Source organism: Terrapene carolina, unplaced genomic scaffold (assembly GCF_002925995.2).
Source record: "Terrapene carolina triunguis isolate 2854851 unplaced genomic scaffold, T_m_triunguis-2.0 Scaffold67, whole genome shotgun sequence".
In the NCBI taxonomy this organism is placed as follows: Eukaryota; Metazoa; Chordata; order Testudines; family Emydidae; genus Terrapene; species Terrapene triunguis.
The window spans coordinates 24032552-24049360 of NW_020664418.1; the positions used below are offsets into that span (position 1 = coordinate 24032552).

Consider the following 16809-nt stretch of genomic DNA (forward strand, 5'->3'; position numbering starts at 1 on the left):
GATATCCCATGAAATACGGTTCCAGTTTTATGTGGTGTAAGTGAGTTATGTAAGGAAAGTAATTTGGAATGTGAAACAGTTTACCTGTATTGGGACATACTTTGCGTTAATGGTCTTAAATATGCATTTAATTTATAATTAAGACATTACTTTTCTAACAGTCTGTTAGGTGCATACCTCTTATATATATATATATATGAATAGTGATTAAATAACCATATCTAATTCAAACCAGTTTTACACTGGTGTAATTCTCTTGGCTTCAGTGGAGCTACTTTTGATTTACATCAAGATAACTGAGATTACCATTAGGCCTGATATCTGTCATTAAATAATCATGTGGTGTTTAATATTCAATAACTGACATATGGATGTGTGATCAACATCCACAGAAGTCAATGGGAGTCTTCCCATCGACTTGAATAGTGTTAGATTAGGGCCATGATGACTTCCATAAGGCAGTATATCTGACCTTGCGCAGAGGCTGCAAAACCTAGGAGAAGCTCTTAATCCCTTATTAACACAGGATGAGCAGTTGCTAATTCTCTAAGCTTTATTCTGCCTGCACTGAAGTCAGAGTTTGCAATTGACTTAACTAGGGATTTCTTCTGATACTGTCTTTTATTATATAATTGATACTGTTTTCAAATCTAGGATTCACAAAGTGTAGCAGCTATTTATGGGTTTCATTTCACCAAAGCAGAGTATTTGTCTAAAAACTATTTAAACAGAAATGCAGGAAGAATAATTTTTTATCCAAACCTCATCACTTTGATCTGGGAAAAAATAGCTAGTTGTTTTATTATTGTACCTTTAAAGCCAGGACTCTCTGTTGAAATTCTTAATGCATTCAGATTCAATCTTAATGACAACACAATCACTCAAAATAGGTTTATGTATCACTTTATAGTAACATCTTATAGAAAAAAGAAGGAAGAACTTTTTATAAAGATGAGAGTATAGAGAAAATACACATTAATGAATTCATTGTTGTCACATCCAGAAACTTGGAGTCCCATTGTCTTTCTGCTGTTCTCTTGTTTGAGCAGAGCTCAAAATTCTTAATGTAGTTCTAATGGAAACTGAGTTTGGATAACTTTTGAATTTTTTTAAAATCCTGGCACATTCTTTCTGCATATCATGTATTGTTTCTCATGCAGTATTGAAACATAAGCAAAATTTTGCAAGCACAATGTAAATATGCAATTAAGGGGGAAGGGTTCACAGCTGCTCATTATTTTGTATGTTGGCAAGGAGGCATTGTTTTCCTTGGATGCCATGAAATTTTTGTTTAAAAGAAGGGAAAAAGCTAGAACTGTCTGTAAAGATTAAGCTAGCTCATTGTGTTAGTATATGTAGAAGTAGAGATTTGGTAATGAATAGTTCCCCGTATTTCCAAACTTAAAAGCATAGCCATTGTATTTGTACATGGTCCAGGAAGGCAATCTCTAGTAAAGTAGGACATTAAAAATAATGACTATAGGGCAAGATAACTCTTAGTCTGTTTTGTTTTGCCGGTTCTTCATAGTTTTTGGTAGGTGAATTCTTATTCTTTAGTTAGTTTCTGATCAGGTAAAGTATACTGGTTTATCTGTTCTGGGGTATTTAAAAAAAAAGTAAGACCAGCATATAGCAGTGATGTAAAATGTACAAGGGTTTTAAAGTTAATTTTATTAGAAATTTTCTTAATGTGCAGAAAAGACTTGGCAATACACATTCTTTTATTACATGGAATTAAATAAAATACCATGCAAGGGGAACAGTAGCGGCCCTTATAGTGAGATTGATACATTATATTACACTAGTAGCTGAAATCTTGTGCTGTTGCCCAGGTGCAATTTGTCAAGTCATGTATGTAAAAAAGCCAAAAATGGCTGAGAACTTAAAAATTGAATGGTAACAGAGCACAAATCCCAGGGATGTTTGAACCTGCTGATATTCTGCGCAAAAAGAGCCATCAGCCACGCATGTATCTGTTTCCATCACTTCACGACTCAGTTTCTAGGTTTTAGAGTGATGTTTGAGGTAATCTGTGCTGGTTGTGTTATTGTGTGGGTGGTTGTGTTGACTTGTGTCTTGGGGTGTTGTGTTGGGAGATTTGTGTTTGATGGCAAATGAGTGATATGTGCTGCTGTGAGGGGCTGTGTGTGTTTGAGGTTCATGTGTATGCTAGTTGTGTTGTGTTTTGAAGAACTGTGGCAGTTGGGCCAAGTAACCCACTATCTATGCAGTCTCCCTCATTCAACCAATAAAATGGTTGCATGCAAATTAGCTGTAGAATAGGAGTGGTGATTGGTTGAATCACCTATATCATAATGGTCTAGGACTCTTGGCATGGCATAGATACATGCATTGCTGGGGGATGAGTGCAATTCGTGAAGGCAAAATTGCTGAGAACTTAAAAATTCAATGGTAACACACTGCGAATCCCAGTGACGACTGTACCTGGTGGTATCCTCAACAAAATGAGCTCTCAGCCATGCTTGTAACTGCTTCCCTCACTTCACACTGACTACAGACATTTCAGGCTTCAGAGTGACACACAGAGTGACATTCTTGGAATCTTATTATATGGATAACTAAAGTGGGGTGAAAGGCAGTTTGAGGAAAAAACTGTGTAGCATCCATTTCTATTGCTTCATGAATAGGGGTACTGAAAAAATGAGCTGTGGAAATGTTACACTTTGTTGCAGATTTCAGAGTTATTTTAAAATATGGACATTGATAGAAAAGTAACTGTGCAAAGGCAATTTCAGACTCAACAGATCTGTTTATCTTTATTTAAAGTCACCTGAGCTTTTCAGCAGAAGAGTCTTACAGCTTAACGTTGCTCTCTGTTACACCCACCCCCTTTGGGACTCGCTGAGTTTTGTAGATGTTACTGAAGAGAGTATTTGGCCTTTTGTATCTTAACAGACAATTCTGCTGTCTTAAAGTCCAAGATCTGTGTAATCTATAGGTGTCAGACTTGAGAAGATTATATGTCTGGGTGTTAAGAGCAAGCTACAGCATGCAAGATGCTGTTCAGGAACTCGTCTGGTGCTGCAGGGGCTGCTTTTATGTCATTTTCAAATAAGGAAGATCATGGTCCCTTTCCCCCTGTTTACAAACATAATGTGTTACATTGGTTCAAAAATTGCTTAACCTCTGTAAGGAATACAAGAATTGGTTTACAACAACAGACAGTTGGTTCCACATCTCTTTTTCATCCAAAAGGGATAGGGCGTGTGAGCTGAAGCTGCTGCTGGCTCATACATCATCAAAAGAGTTTTTAGTGAAGAGGTAATTGATTCTTGCCACATTATACTGCATTACTCCACTGAAGGGTTGAAGGCAATAGGTTTGAACAGGTGTAATTGAGGGCTTTGTTTGAATAAGTTGCACTGAAGGCAGAATTTGGCTTGGAGGGTTTTTATTACTGATGATGAATGTAAAGGAATGAACACAACCAAGGACTGGAAGTCAAACTGTATTTGTAGGGCTGCTTATTAGAACAGCAATAACAATAAAGCCTTTTAATTTGTAAATTAAGCAAATCAGAGTGTGTGTCACTAAGGCTTTGTCTACACTGGAACCTGAATGAAAAACCTTTTGTTGTTCAGAGGTGTGAAAAAAACCCTCTCTCCTCCCCCCCCCCCCCCCCCCCCACCGCAAGCAATAAAAATCTTTGCAGACGAAAAGCGCCGGTGTGAGCAGCGCTTTGTCGGCAGGAGATCTCTCCTGACGACAAACAGCGGCTACACTGCGCACCTTTTAGCGGCACAGCTATAGTGGCATAGCTGTGTTGCTGAAAAGTGCATAGTGTAGATATAGCCTGAGGAACAATAACCCTCCCTTTGCCCTTTTTACAGTCACTTTTCAGAGCAGAATTTAAAAATACTGCTTTAACACACAGGGAAATGCTTCAAGTCAGATCAACAAAACCTCTGGCATTTCTGGTTTGTGCCATGAAGTTTGAGAGTTAAGATGAGATGCCAAATTGCTGCAGTGTAATGTAGATGGGCATATGCATTTAATTATATTTATTATGTGTAATGTAAGTCGGAGTGAAGCTGTAACATGTTAGGGACTTTACAAGGACGTAGTGAGAAGCAGTCTCTGCATCTATGAGTGTACAATCCACATAGACAAGGCAGACCAAGGATGGGTGGTGAGACAGCAACACAGAGAGGTGAAATGACTTACCTACGGTAACATAGAAGGCCAGTGGCAGAGCCAAGAATAGAACCTAGGTTTCCTATCTTCCAGTCTGTCCACTAGAGCACACTGTCTCCCATAAACATAGTATGTTTTTATGTATTGGGCTCTGTGTATATATTAATCTGTAACATGGGCGTACTTTTCCACTTAGCAGGAGTTATGTGAGGTTTAACCCATTACCATGTACAAGAAATCCTTAGATTAAGGGCACTGTGAGTGCAAAATTATTATTATACATTATTTTATTACCACTGCCAGTGTCCTGATCTACTACATGCAAGAAAATGTGAGCTCATGCTTTACTCTTTCAGTGGATGTTAAGAAATTATTTTCTATATTGCTATACAATATATACTTCTGTATGCATTCTCTCAATGCAAATAGCAGTACATGGACAAAGGTAATATACCCTAAGTGAACATTGCTGGTGTATGACCTGCCAATCTCTAAAGTAAGGCCTGCAGACTTGTCTATAATGGATCAGATTCTTGAGCGCACAGAGCCTGGGGACTCTAAGCCCCCTTTCCACTTCTAGGATCTGGGGCCACTGGGGACCAAAACGGGTACTAGTGGAACAGTGAAGTTTTGTCCCATACCTTTCTAGCTCTGTTGTACTCTGTCCGAGTCTTGACATGCTCCCTAAGCCAGGGCTCTGCTAGCTTTATGTCAGGTTTGGATTTCCCTCACACTGGCCTTAGCGGTAGTCTATGATCTATGCGTATATTACTAATTGAATAAATAGCTACATATAATGCTATCTACCATGAACAATTGTTCTCAAGGGCCTGGCTAAAAATATTTTGGGCCATATTCTGCTTTGTTATATCAAGGCTCACTCTCAAACTGCGAGGACATATCTAGTGGGGTCCTTCTGGGGTCTGTCCTTGGTCCAGTACTATTCAATATTTTCATTAATAACTTAGATAAAGAAATGAACAGCATACTTATAAAATTTGCAGATGACACCTGATTGGGAGGGGTCTTAAACACTTTGGGGACAGAATTAGATTTAAAAATAATGTTGATAAATTGGAGAATTGGTCTGACATCAACAAGGTGAAGTTCAATTCAGACAAATACAAAGTACTACACTTAAGAAGAAAACATTAAATGTGCAAATACAAAGTGGTGAATAACTGGCTAGGAATTTGTACTGGTGAAAAGTACAAATGTGGGTCACCTGTAAAACACAAGAGGTAACTGTCCCTCTCTACTTGGCACTGGTGAGGCCTCAGCTGGAGTACTGTGTCTAGTTCTGGGCACCATATTTTAGGAAAGATGTGGACAAACTGGAGAGACAATAAAAATTATAAAAGATTTAGAAAACCTGACCTATGAGGAAAGTTTAATAAATCTGGGCAAGGTTAGTCTTAAGAAAAAGAAGATGGGGTGTCCGGGGGGAACCAGATAAGTCTTCAAATGTCTTAAGGCCTCTTACAAAGATGTTAGTGATCACTTGTTCTCCATGTCCACTGAAGGTAAGACAAGAAGTAATGGTCTTAATCTGCAGCAAGTGAGATTTAGGTTAGATATTAGGGAAAAACTTTCTAACTATAAGAATAGTTAAGTTCTGTAATAGTTCACCAAGGGAGGTTGTGGAATCCTTGTCATTGTAGGTTTTTAAGAACAGGTTAGTCGGGCACCTGTCAGGGATGTTCTAGGTAAAGTTGATCCTTCCCCTGCACTGGATGACTCTTTTGAGGTCCCTTCAAGCCCTATATTTCTATGATTGCATGAATTAACTCCAGATTTATATTAGTGTAATTTAGAGAAGAATCTGGCTTTTTGTGTTATGGAAATAGTGAGATACCAATAAACAGTATCTTTATTTTGAAAGGACTCTAACCAGCCTGAGTACAAGCTTTGAACCAGCCATTGATGTTAAAAATATGTTTTCAGAACATTGATTCTGTGGGAGGAATTGAATTATGGCAATCTTTCATCTACATAATACTACACTAATTGGGTGAGACAGAGATCTAAACAGTTTGAGTGTTAGTGATATTTCATAGTTTGTCATGTTTTTGACAGGCATCACAATTTGTCCTTTTACATGATTATACATTTCACAGAGTAGTATCTAAATATTTCTGTGTATTTGTGAGTAGCTTTGAGTAGTTTGCACCTTTGCTATCTCCATCAGAGGGAAGATGGGAGCAGATTTGAGATGGTACAAAGCAAATCTTTTGCATTTGCTATGCTCCAAGTAGTATGCACTGTAGCTTGTTTAGTATAGTGACCAAGACCCTAACATTCTGAGGAACACAGGCACATAATTTGTGCTGGGGATCTATTGGATTTGTAGATTCACTTGTTGAAGTGATGATAATTGTAACATAACAAGGCCAAATGAGTCTCTTGGTTTCGTGGCACACATAATTAAAATAAATGAATAAATTAACTGTATGTGGTGGCATGCCAGCATTTAGTAAAGGTTTAGGGAGAGCGGGAATAATTGTTTGACTGTATATAAATTAAATGATTGTTTTAATATGGATTATACACTTAGCATCTAATCATCAGCAAAGAAGCAACAGATTCTCAGTCTGCTACTCAGGGATCAGGCTGGTTTCAAAGCATGCAGCCATATCTTATTGCCACTGAAGTTAGTCACAAAACTCCCATTCATCTCTTCAGTGATAAATTGCATCTAGTCTATTATTGAGAAGAATTGCATCAAACAAGCCACTAGTTATGATGTTTTTGACTGTTCTCTAGCAAAGCATTTAAGCGCATGCTTTACTGTAAGCACAGTTGTCTTCAGTAGGATAATTCATGTGCTTAAAGTAAAACTATGGATTGAGGTTATAGTGAGTTGTGATGGTCCAAAAATGGTGGCTTTCAGGCAGACCAACCCCTGAACTGTCTGTCTCTAGATACCTTTGGGATTATCTCATCCCATCAAGGGGACCTAAAACCTATTTCCAGTCAAAGGGCTTGTCTACACATACAGTGCTGCAGTGAGTCTGGTGAAGACACTCTATGCTGATGGGAGACAGTTCTCCCATCAGCATAATAAAACCTCTGCGAGCAGCAGTAGCTATGTCTGTGGGAGAAGCTCTCCCGCTAACATAGCGCTGTCCACACTGGCACTTATGTTGGTGTAACTTATGTTGCTCAGGAGGTTGGTTTATTCACACCCTGAGTGACAAGTTATGCTGACATAAGCTGTAGTGTAGACATAGCCTTAGAATGTTTCTTAGCTGTTTCTCCTCTTTGGTTTGTAATGACATGAGTATGACCTGCAGCAACTCAGACTAATAGAAGCTGGGTGGTGAAAAAGAATGCAGCTAATTAATATTCTTGACAGTATATGTATAGCTCTTCCACTTGCTAAGTGTAGAACAACATTTGGGTTTATACAGTGGCTTACGGTACTCAAAGTATGTCAAGGCCCTTTCTAAAACAATGAGTTAGGGGATCTTTAAATATTGGCCCGTTTTGTTTTTAGCCCTATATAGTTTCATTCTTTCAGGAGGAAAACTGGAGTTATACCCTCCTGTTTGTTTGCAGTACTTTTAATTTTAAAATTGTGAAAATAGTGTAAAAATAATTTTTGAAAAGCAATGATTTAATGAAGTTACTCTAGGCAAACACAGCAACCTTTATGCCAGTCTTCATCCCAGCTGAAAGTATTTTTACTTTCTTGTTCTCTCACAAATGATTTCTACCATATTTATCTTTCCCTTAATCTTCCCCTCCATTTGTGGCCCCTCCAACATTTTCTCATCACCTCTTCTCTTTTCCTTCTCAGGTGCTACACAGATTTCCATGGCTTTTTCCTTCTCTTCTCTTCCCCCCCCCCCCCCCCCCCCCCCCCGTTTTTGTTCTCCATCATTTACCACCCTTCCGCCAAGATTTCACTGACTCAACTTTCCAGCATCAGCAGCCATGAAGGGACATATGAGCATTTTGCCTTTCCATAGCCACTTTCAGTAACTTTCTCTTCTCTGCAACACTTGCTGCCTCTTTGATCAAGGACTTGATGCGCCTCAGAAAGTGATGCCCTGTGAATGGGGCGGCAGAATGTATAGGGGTCTTGCAAGGATAGTGTTTAATCCTTAAGAGGCTGAAGAAGCAAAAGAGGAACTCCCATGATGGGAGAAGGCTGTCAAGTGCAGGAGGCATTTAGCCCTATAAAAGGATGAGAATGAAAAAGGGACTGGCCATACCATTTGGAACCTCCTCACCTCACCCTTAGATACATGCATCTATCTGGAAGTGGGAAAAGCTCTCTATTGTTCGTAAGTCAGTTGATAATTGATTCCACATTTAGGAGCTTAGCAACAAAATTGTTTTTGTCTATGGTTTGTATTCATTTTGGCACATGCCAATTTCAAGTCCTTGGTCATGTTATGTTAGTTGATTACCATGGGTTAATTTCCATAATCTTTAAACCAAATTTCTAGCAACAGAACTTGGGGATGAGTCAAATACTCCAAGATAAACAGAACAGTAGCATGCATCTTATTTTGTTAACAATAATAATGAGAAAATACGTTGCACTGTACAATATTTTACATTTTGTAAACATGGCCATTTTCAGCTTCAGAAATGACCATAAGAAAACATTAAAGACCAGGCTTAAGTTTGAATCCATCAAAGTTAGGAAATTAAGAATTATGAATCAGATGTTCACTATCTAGATACAGTGCAATACACTTAAGCCATAGTAATGTGACTTCCTGTTGTGACTGGATAGCAAAAGTGTGGTCACTAAACGTGAATGCCTTGTAGGTTTAAGCCATAGCCTTAATGTTCTTTCAATGTAGCTTTTGTCTGTGAATTTACTTGATGTTTTGCTTTTCTTAAAGGGTATTGTTTACACTGGGATTGGATCTCAGCCAATCCAAACCTAATGTAAATGTATGAAAAATCCAGATTTTTTGATAAATATGGTACATTGGTAACTTGAATTACTGCTTCCATGATAGTTCTGATAGTTATGTAAATATCTTGTCACCACAAAGCCATGTGTGCTACAATAATGATACTTATCACTTACAACATAAGTTTCATCTTGGAAACTCTCTCTATACACAATCCTCACAATATCCTAGTGAGGTAAGTATTGCTATACCAGACATAATACAGATGGAAAAAAGAGAAGCAGAGAGTTTGAGGGACTTACTCAAGTACGCAGAGGGAGTCATTCTGGCTACAGTCCAGCAAAGCACTTAAGCATGTGCTTGTCTTTAAGCACGTGAGTATTCTCATTTATTGAAATGTGAGTATTCATGTGTTTAAAGTTAAGCACATGGCAAAGTGTTTTCTAGGGCTGGGGCCTGTCATAGGTGGGATTAGAACTCCAATTTGCTGACCACCCAGCTCTGTGCTCAAATCACAGCTGATTTCATTACTCCTTGTCAAACTCTTTCCCAATCTTTCACCGGATGTGAGTTAGACACTCACATTTTTGTACAGACAATTTGAAACATGAATTATTATACTGTAGTGATCCTCTGATTTACTTGACCAGGTCTATCAATCAAATGTCTGAAGTAGAATGCTTTGATGATATGCCATTATAATTTGTTGGCGTTCAAGTGTGTGGAGACCACATAAGCAAACCATGATTATTCACTCTATTTAAATATAAATGCACTTTGGCTGTATTCATGCCCCATTTCTGTTCACTTTCTATGACCATTTTAGTGAACAATTTTTACTTTCACAAATGTCTGTGGAAAGTGAATTTTGAACTTGCACATTTAAGTATTTGTACCAGAAGTTCCGTAATTTATATGGGATGGGGTCACTGCTTGAAACAGGGTTCCCAAAAATCCTCTCCTGTTATTGCAAGCTGACAGACCCTGTCAGCTAGATGTGTATGTGACCTCACCCAGGCCAGTGCATCTACACACAATTACATATTGGAATGGGACAATAGGAAAATTAAAACAGTTTTCACAAGTATAAAAGCACTATGCACAGGGCTGGCCTAAGTGTTAGCAAGCTGATCCTTTGGGTGCACCACAAATTTAACAGACTAATTTGCTATAAAAAGTGGGTGAGGGAGGAGGGCGGTCTTTAGATCCTCCACAGCCTTTTGATCAAGAAATAAAGTCCAGCTACATATTCCTTTGAAACTTAGCAAGCAGTTTGTGTTTTCAAGGCTTTCTTTACAAGGAGGTTAGAGTTTAGGGCTTCGTCTAAACATAAATGTTGTTCCACTTCAACGATACTGGTACAATGAAAGCAGTACAACCTTCCTAGTGTGGATGCAATTATATTGATATAAAGGTACTTGTACTGGTAGAGCTTATTCCCTATATGGGATTAAGCTATACTGCTGTAAGACACCATTATAACTGCATCCACATTAGGAATTGAACTAGTATAACTGTTTGGGTAAAAAAAAATCACATGCTAACTAAAATAGTTATATTGGTACAAATTGCATGTAGCTCACGCTTTACTTCTAAAGCTGAGAATCAACTTTATAGGGCACAAAGCCTGGCTAACAAGAGGCTCTCATGAAAACTTTCCTCCAATCATGATTGGGAAATTAATTAGCCTACATCACACAATGTTAGCAGACAGAATTTTGCCTTTCTTGGGTGTAAACACAAATGGCAAGCAGGTGCCAAGGGTATAGTAACATTTTGAGAAGTTAATCATTGAAGAATTCCGACACAAAGTAACACTTGCACCCTCCAAATACAAGAAGATTCTCTCTTACTTCCTCCCCACCCCCCATTTTTTTCCTCTTGACACAAACAGAAATGAGGCTTGAATCAGAGGCCAGTAAGAGAGTTTGATGTTTTCTGGTAAGCTGTGTTTCACTTAGAGTGAGTTCATACAACTTTGCTAGAATCAAAACTTCAGCAGGTTTAGTCATAAGACTCACACATTTGGTTGAATTATTTTTAGACCCTTAGCATTAAGCCAGTGGTAGTGAAACTTCACATCTGTTTTTGAAAAGCCTGGGGGCAGATACAAGAAGCAGGACTAGGAGCATAATATACCTTAGACTTTTTTCACATATCTTCTAACCTATACATACGTTACCTTCTGTTTCTTTTGTTTTTAATTCTCAAACAGATCTCTTTATGGTCCTGATGAAATATTGTTATGAACTGCGATTACTTTGTTGCATATTTGATGTCTTTAATATTTTCCAAATTATTGATATATCAGAACTACTTAAAACACCCTCTCAGAAATAACACTGGTAATAAATTCAGGTCTACAATTGCTTCTAGAAAAACTAGGCAAAAAGATCACAATAGTGATAAAAACAATTTTTGTCAAAGGCTGCAAGCATTCTGCAGCTCATGGAGAAGTGCACTGAAAATGAAAATAGATTTCTCCTGCCAGACAACTGTTCCCCCTTTCCAATGTATGTAAGTTTATGATTCCTTCTCAGTTCAAATCAACACTTTAACTGTCCTATGTTACTGGACCAAAGTCATCCCTATGTAACCCAATAAGTTATAGATACAATGAATTTGGCTTTAGTGAAACAGCTCATTTTGTTTAATGCCCCCAACACCAAATCCTAGTTAATAATTATTTCTGCCTCTCTACCCCACCCCAAAAAAGTTTAAAAAATTCTATATGTTTTCACTCAAAAATTGACAGAACCCAGAGGCTAGTACTTATTCAAAATCCGATGTTGCCACTACAGTTTTAGGATACTATGTAAATACAAAGAAACATACAAATTAAATATTACCATGATCTGCAAACAGAAACCTTTGCAAATTCCCAAGACAAAATACTTCCAACCAGCCCGGTCTCCTAACAAAAGCATGTCTGCAGGCAGCCAGGTCTCTGACTACCCAAGGGTCAATTTTCACCCACGTCCAGCTTCCCCAAGCAGACACTTTCTGTGTCATCAGCATTTGTCAGGTAGATGTTAAATGTCTTTTTAAAGGAGTGGGTTGGGACTTGCAATGCTAGGAGTCTAAATTCCTTTAAAAGTCATGGTTTGCAATGCTGTTGTAGCCATGTTGGTCCTAGGATATGAGAGAGACAAGGTAAGTGAGGCAATGTCAGGGCTTCCTTCCCCAGACCCGAAGAAGAGCTCCGTGTAGTTGAAAAGCTTTACCTTCCATCAACAGAAGTTGTGCCAATAGTAGATATTACCTCACCCACTTTGTCTCTTTAAAAGTAGTTGGCAGCTTTCCAGAGAGAGGATATGGGTTTATACTTGGAGTATAGTTTCCTGGATTTTGAGGCAATCCGTTTATATTGGCCACTTGGTTAAGCATGACTTCCAGGCATCCATATACTTTTTTTTTTTTCCAAAAAGGAGTCCATAGTCTTAATGGCAAGGTGCTGGGATTTATTTATTTTTTCCTTACTGACACTGCATGCTAAAAGCAAACAGTGTATAGTCACAGCAAAGTAGAGGGATAGGATTCCATACATGATGCTCTCAGTCTAGTGTTTAATTTAAAAAAAATATATATTACCATGTACAGATACATAATCCCCCAGTCAGTGTGTAGATAAGTACAGAATCTCTCACCGTCTAGAATATTTTTGTTTAATTCATTTTACAATTCATAAAATGAGTGCCCACCAAAAAGTCTATGGGAGAATGTATAAATATAGAAATTAAGAAACCATCATATTAACTCAATCTTCCCTGCATTGAAGAACATAGATCCTTCTCATCAACACCATCTAGCAAAAGCTAGGAGGGATTCAATATACATTACTATGATTCAAGACAGACAAAACCAGCTGCCTACATCTCCTTTTCAGTTGACATAGCTTTATTTAGGAATCTTGCTGCAAATACAACTGGCTGCTCTTTCTGTCTAATGACAGGTTTCAGAGTAGCAGCCGTGTTAGTCTGTATCTGCAAAAAGAACAGGAGTACTTGTGGCACCTTAGAGACTAAGAAATTTATTTGAGCATAAGTTTTCGTGGGCTACAGCCCACTTCATCAGATGCATAGAATGGAACATATAGTAAGAAGATATATATACATACAGAGAACATGAAAAAAGTGGAAGTAGCCATACCAACTGTAAGAGGCTAATTAATTAAGATGAGCTATTATCAGCAGGAGAAAAAAAACTTTTGTAGTGATAATCAAGATGGTCCATTTTAGACAGTTGACAAGAAGGTGCGAGGATACTTAACATGGGGAAATAGATTCAATATGTATAATGACCCAGCCACTCCCAGTCTCTATTCAAACCCAAGTTAATGGTATCTAGTTTGCATATTAATTCAAGCTCAGCAGTTTCTCGTTGGAGTCTGTTTTTGAAGCTTTTCTGTTGCAAAATTCCACCTTTAAGTCTGTTACTGAGTGACCAGAGAGGTGGAAGTGTTCTCCTACTGGTTTTTGAATGTTATGATTCCTGATGTCAGATTTGTGTCCATTTATTCTTTTGCGTAGAGACTGTCCGGTTTGGCCAATGTACATGGCAGAGGGACGTTGCTGGCACATGATGGCATATATCACATTGGTAGATGTGCAGGTGAACGAGCCCTTGATGGCATGGCTAATGTGATTAGGTCCTATGATGGTGTCATTTGAATAGATATGTGGACAGAGTTGGCATCGGGCTTTGTTGCAAGGATAGGTTCCTGGGTTAGTGTTTTTGTTGTGTGGTGTGTGGTTGCTGGTGAGTATTTGCTTCAGGTTGGGGGGCTGTCTGTAAGCGAGGACTGGTCTGTCTCCCAAGATCTGTGAGAGTGAGGGAACATCTTTCAGGATAGGTTGTAGATCTTTGATGATGCGCTGGAGAGGTTTTAGTTGGGGGCTGAAGGTGATGGCTAGTGGCGTTCTGTTATTTTCTTTGTTGGGCCTGTCCTGTAGTAGGTGACTTCTGGGTACTCTTCTAGCTGTGTCAATCTGTTTTTTCACTTCAGCAGGTGGGTATTGTAGTTTTAAGAATGCTTGATAGAGATCTTCTTTTGGAAGTATTAACTCAATATTCAGGTTATTCTCCCTTTTCAATAACTCCTATTTTTCCAGATTATCAAGTGCAATTTTATGTTATCTGTTCAGGAACTTGATTTTTATCTTGCTTCATAGGACAACAGAGAACATATTCACTCATTTTAGGGGTATTATCCTTCCAGATAGTATGGATCTTGAAAATTCCTCTTATCTGTGTTTTTTTGTTTGTGAATCTGTGGCATTTATATCAAACATCTTTAACTTCATGGCTATGCATGTTTTTACACATCACATAGATGGTGCATAGCATTTAGGCCCCTTACAGATAAGAATGTGCTGAAGTGATTTCCTGAATACACTTGGACTTAAGCAACAAGGAATCTGGTGGCACCTTAAAGACTAACAGATTTATTTGGGCATAAGCTTTTGTGGGTAAAAACCTCACTTCTTCAGATGCATAGCAAATAAATCTGTTAGTCTTTAAGGTGCCACCAGACTCCTTGTTGTTTTTGTAGATACAGACTAACACGGCTACCCCCTGATACTTGGACTTAAGCAAATACTTGAGCATTTTCCTGAGTCAGGATCTTATTCTTTGAAAGCTGAACAATGCTGGTTTTTAAAAGTAGTTGTAAAGTTTCTTGCTTTTGCATACAAATTATATATTAGAAAGTTCTCTAAAAAGTGCTGATCCTGTCTGAAGTGTTCTCAGCTTCCCAGTGCATGTCCTGAATATGAAACTCTGTTTTAGATTTCTGTGCCATTTTCTTGACTTCAGTTCTATATACTTTCCTTGGATTAAGCTTGCATCATTATCTAAAATACAGTTTAAAGGATACAATTGCCTTTCAGAAAACCTTTTATTCTTATTTGGATTGCTGGTTTGGTTTCCTTCATTTCTAATTTTCTTTTTTCTCCAAATGAAGCCACACAGACCAGCTGTTCTTTCTGCACCAAGGTCACTTAGAACCCATATCTATGGTTTGAGTTTAAGTTCAGTCTGCTTGTTGTGTTAGTTTCTGCTTGAATAGTAAGTTTGTATACTAGACACAAGTCCATATTTTATTAATAAGTCATATGGCTCTTAAAGTTCACATGTTTGAGCTTTAAGTGATTCATATAGCCCTTGATTATGACATTTAACAAACCAATGTCTAAATCCTCTGTCTTCCTACTCTTGCTCTTATATATCTGCAGTGTTGCAAGGCTCACCAAGGAGAGGAACCTTACAACCATTTCAAGTACTTTCTCCACAACTGCCCCTAGTGGTGGGAAAAAGAGGGGATCAGTTTGTTTATTTTTTTAATGTCAGTTACTTTTTTCCATACATTTCCAAATTCAAAATTTAAGATTAAAAAAAAAAAAATTACTATACCCACTCCCTCCCCTGGTTTTCAACCAGAACTATTGAGAATATTGTCAAACTATTGCTTAAACTAATGCCATTTTTTCTGCAAAGTTTCCTTGCAAATCCAGTTGTGTTGATGGAAGTAATTGTTCCATTGACATAACTTTTGGCACTGTAGATGGTTTAGTAGAAACCCTGGAGTCAGGTTTTCCAGGAGAGGAAGAACATCTCTTTCTATTAACTGGATGCACACCTAGCTCAACCTGAATCTGCTCCGGCTACTGGGACATATGCAGCTCACACAAGACACAGTATCCATTTCACAGCATAGTCACTCCCATAGTAACGTTACATCATTTCATTGTATGGTACTCCCCTAATAATAACTTTATACCCAGCTTTACAATCAGAAATACCAACAACAGCTGACAGTACACGTACATTACTTATCTCTAGATAGGCTTCTTTACCCATTATATGATATCAGTCCTTAGAACACTTGCTGTGTATTTCAGATGTCCTAACGCAGGCACAAGGGGAACTTGAAATTAAAATCAAGTAATTTTATAACTAATATGCATACAATCAACCTATGGAGTTTGTTGCAATGAGAAGTCAAAGTTAAATATAATGTAGCTGTATGTATGAATAATTTATTGGCCAAAAAATAACATTTGCCTAGTGACCACTATTAAAAAGTCCATATTTACCAAAAGTTGCCATACCCATGTAATCAGAGAATTAAGTTATTTCTTTTCTAAGTAATTGCCACCACTTTACATGCCAAGAGGATCTGTTAGATCTTACAGTTTGGAACATAAGTTCATTAACCCTCAGGTGAGGATGAATTCTTCCTCTGTCATCCTCCTTAATATGTCACTGTACAATTAGCTAAGTGTTTTATGGTGTGGTGTTGGGGTTTGTTTTTGTTTTGTTTTGCAGAACCTCCCTCTGAAGCATCTAGTACTAACCACTACTAGAACTAGGAGGATACCGGACATGGTGAACCAGCTCTCCGGATAACAGATGTCTGCTGTGCTGATTAAGCAAAAAGAGGCAGAGAACAAAGCCTGCTAATCTGTGACTGGTATACTTTGCTATTAGTTGGATTTAACAACAAATGGTCATATAGTATATTGTATACAGTGCTTATCTTTTTGAAGACATATTATTTTATAATTCATTTAGACCTGGCAAATCTGAGACTGCATAAGCCACGTGTGCTTGAAAATGTCCATCTGCGAATCACTACTTAAAACCCCCAGAACTCTTCTGCCAAATATTGTAGCGTAAACAGAAATTTAGAAATTTCCTCCTAGAAGAGAAATTGCAACATGTTTTAGTAAAAGAAAGTAAAGTATAAAATATGCAGCCCTATCACCCCCCTACACACACA

At 38.0% G+C, this 16809-nt stretch overlaps 1 protein-coding gene across 1 annotated transcript in view; it reads left to right on the forward strand.

The window, feature by feature from the left end:
• The window catches only part of LOC115271170 (thrombospondin type-1 domain-containing protein 4-like), a 318226-nt gene extending 301736 nt beyond the window's left edge, over positions 1-16490 (forward strand). Inside the window, exon 8 of the mRNA XM_029910795.1 lies at positions 16356-16490. Within this exon, the coding sequence (XP_029766655.1) occupies positions 16356-16436 (81 nt within the window). The 3' untranslated portion in view covers positions 16437-16490. The remainder of the gene's footprint in view (positions 1-16355) is intronic.
• The last annotated feature ends 319 nt before the right edge of the window (positions 16491-16809 follow it).